This window comes from Triticum urartu, chromosome 3 (assembly GCF_003073215.2).
Source record: "Triticum urartu cultivar G1812 chromosome 3, Tu2.1, whole genome shotgun sequence".
Lineage (NCBI taxonomy): Eukaryota > Viridiplantae > Streptophyta > Magnoliopsida > Poales > Poaceae > Triticum > Triticum urartu.
The window spans coordinates 95,156,108-95,161,997 of record NC_053024.1 but is presented as its reverse complement, the minus strand read 5'-3'; the positions used below and the strand labels follow the sequence as shown (position 1 = coordinate 95,161,997).

Below are 5,890 nucleotides of genomic sequence, written 5' to 3'. Positions count from 1 at the left end.
GCACTATAGCTGGCCAAAGGGCCGTGCTAACCGGGTCGGCCTAGTAGCATGCAGGAACGGCACGACCCAGACATGACACGGTCCGGGCTAAACAGGCCAGACACGGCACGCGGCACGCCATGGGCCATGCCTGTCCTAGAGGCTGGGCACGCGGGCCGGCACGGCACGACCTGTTTAACTTTTTTTTGAAATATATAAATATATATGTCATATATAAATACGTAGTACTCTAATATGTTTAATAATTTTGTAGTGCATGCATATATTTGTAGTGCTCTAATATGTGTTTTTTTTATCTTTTTTAATATTGCACCATATATTTTTTTTACATTTTTTGGCTTTTTATCCTGCTTTTTGAAGGTACTTCGCATGAAAAAAAGTCAAACCGACACGGGCCGGCATGCCTAAGCGTGCCAGGGGCCAGCCCACTTAACTCTTGTGTCGTGCTTGGGCTGCTGCCGGCTCACGTGCACGGCACGACCTGTTTAACTTTTTTGGCTCACGTGCTGCAGGACTTTTTCCCCGCAAAAAAAAGACGTTCATGTCATTGACTATAAAGTAAGGGGGTTTTCTGCCAAATAACATGCCATGTAGCCACCTGACAGGCGGGCCCAGCTGGTCAGATACACCGTCAGTACATATTTATACGCGATTTAGCCCGATTTGCAACGGCTTGCCCGAAACTTGGTACTGATATGTAAAAATTTCAAAAACTGGTATCAATTCGCCAACACCGTTCCAAATGTGATACCTGGTCAGATACACTGTCAGTACATATTTATACGCGATTTAGCCCGATTTGCAACGGCTTGCCCGAAACTTGGTACTGATACGTAAAAATTTCAAAAACTGGTATCAATTCGCCAACACCGTTCTAAATGTGATACTATCGTGTAATTTACTCCTCTATATGACTAGGGTATGGCGACACGTCCAACCTGTGCTCTGGCTTGGAGCAACTACTGGTTTGTGCTGGGCAGTGTGGAGGTACCACCGATACCGCACCTGTCTACGCAGCAACAGCCGGAACATTACTGAGCCGTCGGCTGACGAAGGTAATGATCTAGTGATTGGGCGCAACAGTGAGATCGATCGCATCATCTGCATCCTCTGCCGCCGGACCAAGAACTGTGCCGCGCTCGTCGGTGAGGCAGGGGTTGGCAAGACGGCCATTGTTGAGGGCCTCACCCAGCGCATCACCAACGGCAAAGTCCCGACCAAGCTCGCTGGAGCTTGCGTTGTGGAGGTTGACCTCGGGGCCATGGTTGCCGAGACTAACCTCTGCGGCATGTTTGAGCAGCGCATCAAGGATGTGATAAGGAGCTCCGAGGATGGGGACGACAAGGTGATCCTGTTCATCGATGAGATGCACATGCTTCTTGGTGCTCGTGATAGTGTAGGGGGCACAGATGCTGCCAACCTTCTAAAGCCGGCGCTGGCCCGTGGTCGCATCCGCTGTGTAGGCGCCACGACTCTCAATGAGTACCACAAGTACATTCAGGCTGATGCCGCACTCGAGCGGCGGTTCCAAAAGGTTCATGTTGAGGAGCCGAGTGTTGAGGTGACCATCGCTATTCTGAAGGGGCTTAAACAGAGGTACTGATATGTAAAAATTTCAAAAACTGGTATCAATTCGCCAACACCGTTCCAAATGTGATACCTGGTCAGATACACCGTCAGTACATATTTATACGCGATTTAGCCCGATTTGCAACAGCTTGCCCGAAACTTGGTACTGATACGTAAAAATTTCAAAAACTGGTATCAATTCGCCAACACCGTTCTAAATGTGATACTATCGTGTAATTTACTCCTCTATATGACTAGGGTATGGCGACACGTCCAACCTGTGCTCTGGCTTGGAGCAACTACTGGTTTGTGCTGGGCAGTGTGGAGGTACCACCGATACCGCACCTGTCTACGCAGCAACAGCCGGAACATTACTGAGCCGTCGGCTGACGAAGGTAATGATCCAGTGATTGGGCGCAACAGTGAGATCGATCGCATCATCTGCATCCTCTGCCACCGGACCAAGAACTGTGCCGCGCTCGTCGGTGAGGCAGGGGTTGGCAAGACGGCCATTGTTGAGGGCCTCACCCAGCGCATCACCAACGGCAAAGTCCCGACCAAGCTCGCTGGAGCTTGCGTTGTGGAGGTTGACCTCGGGGCCATGGTTGCCGAAACTAACCTCTGCGGCATGTTTGAGCAGCGCATCAAGGATGTGATAAGGAGCGCCGAGGATGGGGACGACAAGGTGATCCTGTTCATCGATGAGATGCACATGCTTCTTGGTGCTCGTGATAGTGTAGGGGGCACAGATGCTGCCAACCTTCTAAAGCCGGCGCTGGCCCGTGGTCGCATCCGCTGTGTAGGCGCCACGACTCTCAATGAGTACCACAAGTACATTCAGGCTGATGCCGCACTCGAGCGGCGGTTCCAAAAGGTTCATGTTGAGGAGCCGAGTGTTGAGGTGACCATCGCTATTCTGAAGGGGCTTAAACAGAGGTACCAAGACCACCATGGCTTGGAAATTCAGGATGCTGCTCTTGTTGCTGTCGCACAGTTGGCTGGCCGCTATATCACTGGTAAGTGTTGAACTTTGCTCTTGTTTGAACTACCTGCAATATTTGTTTCGAGGTTCATCCACGAGTGACAAGCATGTAAAATTGATGAATCTCATTGCGGTCTGTATAGATCGCCACTTTCCCGATAAGGCAATCGATCTGATTGATGAGGCATGCGCTGCCACAAGGATCATGCTTGACAGTGAAAGAGAAGCAACCGCCGCAAGGACACAGATTTACGACAAAAAAGAAGTGACTGCGCAAAGTAGATCTATGGATGCGCTGAAGCAAGAAATTGTTGGTCCAGGTCATGTCGCACAGGTATTCACTCATAGCCTAAATTAATTACTTCCATTATTTCAACTAGCAAAGTGGCCTGCCCGATGTGCGGGCTAGAACTTTATGAAGTGTTATTATGAGAACACATTATTGATTTTTTCTAAATAAAGTCGGAACCTAATGTGATCACATTCACAAATATAAGCCTTTTGCAAACATAGTTTTGTCTTGGGTATGTATGTTTCATTTTATCATTGATATACAAATATATATGTTATGCAGAAATTTACCTCATTCTTATGCATATTGTACCAGCTTTTTCAGTTGTTGATATGTGTTTTCATGATATTTTTTTGCCGATTATGTCTAACTTGATCTTTTAATTGACCGCAAACATCTTAGTGAACAAAGTTTTAGTTTTAAAATTGGTATATGAAGAAAAGGGCATTTTTGTACCATCTATCCATTAAAATGATTCATGTTAGCTATTCGTGTGGGCAACATCTTTGTTGGTTTTAAAAAAGATATAAATTTGTTCATATAAATATTAGTATTATTATGCTATTGGGGAAATTTTCAAGCACGGGCAATATGAGTTGTCTTAATCTTTTGGAATAAATTTGAGGCATATGGCATGCCAAATCACATGTTGAACACAAATTACCTACATATTTGAGAAAATCTCTCATTCTAGCACAATACATTATGGTGTAAACAACAAACTAAAAGTTTGGGACATTTTATCAAAAAAAAAGTTTGGGACATAAAATAAATGAACATAAAAGTAACTAATTGCATTAGTATTTCTCCAAAAGTAATCAATTACATTAAATCTTCATCTATAATGCTTTAATCTTGCATGTGAACCAAAACATCTAAAACAAAAACACTAAATATATGCGAGCTCGTAAAAGTTGATATGACACACATTTTGAGTACCATCACTCTATCATGGATTTGTATTTCAAAATATAGAAACTATCACTGTATAGATGGATACTTCTTAGCTTCTGCAATTTCCAAAGAATAGGTCATCATTGAAATGAAGGAAAAATAATGATTATGTTTTGTATATTAGGGTTTATTTGAATACATCTTTGATTAACCGTAAAGCATGAAAAATAGAACAGATAGAAGCTGTTGGAAATATGCCCTAGAGGCAATAATAAATTGGTTATTATTATATGTTTCCTTGTTCATGATAATCGTTTATTATCCATGCTATAATTGTATTGATAGGAAACTCAGATACATGTGTGGATACATAGACAACACCATGTCCCTAGTGAGCCTCTAGTTGACTAGCTCGTTGATCAATAGATGGTTACGGTTTCCTCACCATGGACATTGGATGTCGTTGATAACGGGATCACATCATTAGGAGAATGATGTGATGGACAAGACCCAATCGTAAGCCTAGCACAAAGATCGTGTAGTTCGTATGCTAAAGCTTTTCTAATGTCAAGTATCATTTCCTTAGACCATGAGATTGTGCAACTCCCGGGTACCGTAGGAATGCTTTGGGTGTATCAAACGTCACAACATAACTGGGTGACTATTTAAAGGTGCACTACAGGTATCTCTGAAAGTATCTGTTGGGTTGGCACGAATCGAGACTGGGATTTGTCACTCGTGTAAGTGGAGAGGTATCTCTGGGCCCACTCGGTAGGACATCATCATATGCGCAATGTGACCAAAGAGTGTATCACAGGATGATGTGTTACGGAACGAGTAAAGAGACTTGCCGGTAACGAGATTGAACTAGGTATTGGATTCCGACGATCGAATCTCGGGCAAGTAACATACCGATAGACAAAGGGAATTGTATACGGGATTGATTAAAGTCCTTGACATCGTGGTTCATCCGATGAGATCATCGTGGAACATGTGGGAGCCATCATGGGTATCCAGATCCCGCTGTTGGTTATTGACCGGAGAACGTCTCGGTCATGTCTGCATGTCTCCCGAACCCGTAGGGTCTACACACTTAAGGTTCGATGACGCTAGGGTTATAAAGGAAGCTTGTATGTGGTTACCGAATGTTGTTCGGAGTCCCGGAAGAGATCCCGGACATCACGAGGAGTTCCGGAATGGTCCGGAGGTAAAGATTTATACGTAGGAAGTCCTGTTTCGGCCATCGGGACAAGTTTCGGGGTCATCGGTATTGTACCGGGACCACCGGAAGGGTCCCGGGGGCCCACCGGGTGGGGCCACCTACCCCGGGGGGGCCACATGGGCTGTAGGGGGTGCGCCTTGGCCTACATGGGCCAAGGGAACCAGCCCCAAGAGGCCCATGCGCCTGGGGAAACCCTAAAGGAAGAGTCCCAGCAGGGGAAGGCACCTCCTAGGTGCCTTGGGGGGGGGGAGGACTCCTCCCCTGGCCGCCGCCCCCTTGGAGATTGGATCTCCTAGGGGCTGGCGCACCCCCCCTTGGGATCCCTATATATAGTGGGGTAGGAGGGCCTCTCAAACACACTTTTGCCTTTGGTGCAGCCCCTCCCTCTCTCCCAAGTTCTTCTCCTCTTCTGCGGTGCTTGGCGAAGCCCTGCAGGATTGCCACGCTCCTCCATCACCACCACGCCGTTGTGCTGCTGCTGGATGGAGTCTTCCTCAACCTCTCCCTCTCTCCTTGCTGGATCAAGGCGTGGGAGACGTCACCGGGCTGTACGTGTGTTGAACGCGGAGGTGCCGTGCGTTCGGCACTTGGTATCATCGGTGATTTGAATCACGACGAGTACGACTCCATCAACCCCGTTCACTTGAACGCTTCCGCTTAGCGATCTACAAGGGTATGTAGATGCACTCTCCTTCCCCTCGTTGCTAGTTTCTCCATAGATAGATCTTGGTGACACGTAGGAAATTTTGAATTTTTGCTACGTTCCCCTTCAGTGGCATCATGAGCTAGGTCTATGCGTAGTTACTATGCACGAGTAGAACACAAAGTAGTTGTGGGCGTTGATTTTTGTTCAATATGCTTACCGTTACTAGTCCTATCTTGATTCGGCGGCATCGTGGGATGAAGCGGCCCGGACCAACCTTACACGTAC

The 5,890-nt window shown here is 46.5% G+C and overlaps 1 protein-coding gene across 1 annotated transcript; it reads left to right on the top strand.

Moving 5' to 3' along the window:
• Positions 1-910: 910 nt before the first annotated feature.
• Positions 911-3,069, top strand: LOC125546700 (probable chaperone protein ClpB 2). Its single transcript, XM_048710863.1, has 3 exons — positions 911-1,596; positions 1,828-2,585; positions 2,695-3,069. The coding sequence occupies exons 1-3, from the start codon at positions 911-913 to the stop codon at positions 2,907-2,909; spliced, it is 1,659 nt and encodes a 552-aa protein (XP_048566820.1). The 3' UTR covers positions 2,910-3,069.
• The last annotated feature ends 2,821 nt before the right edge of the window (positions 3,070-5,890 follow it).

Coding starts and splice junctions, on each gene's coding strand:
- LOC125546700 (XM_048710863.1), top strand. CDS start 911: ATGACTAGGGTATGGCGACACGTCCAACCTGTGCTCTGGCTTGGAGCA. Junction 1,597..1,827: donor CTGAAGGGGCTTAAACAGAG/GTACTGATATGT, acceptor CTATATGACTAG/GGTATGGCGACACGTCCAAC. Junction 2,586..2,694: donor GGCTGGCCGCTATATCACTG/GTAAGTGTTGAA, acceptor CGGTCTGTATAG/ATCGCCACTTTCCCGATAAG.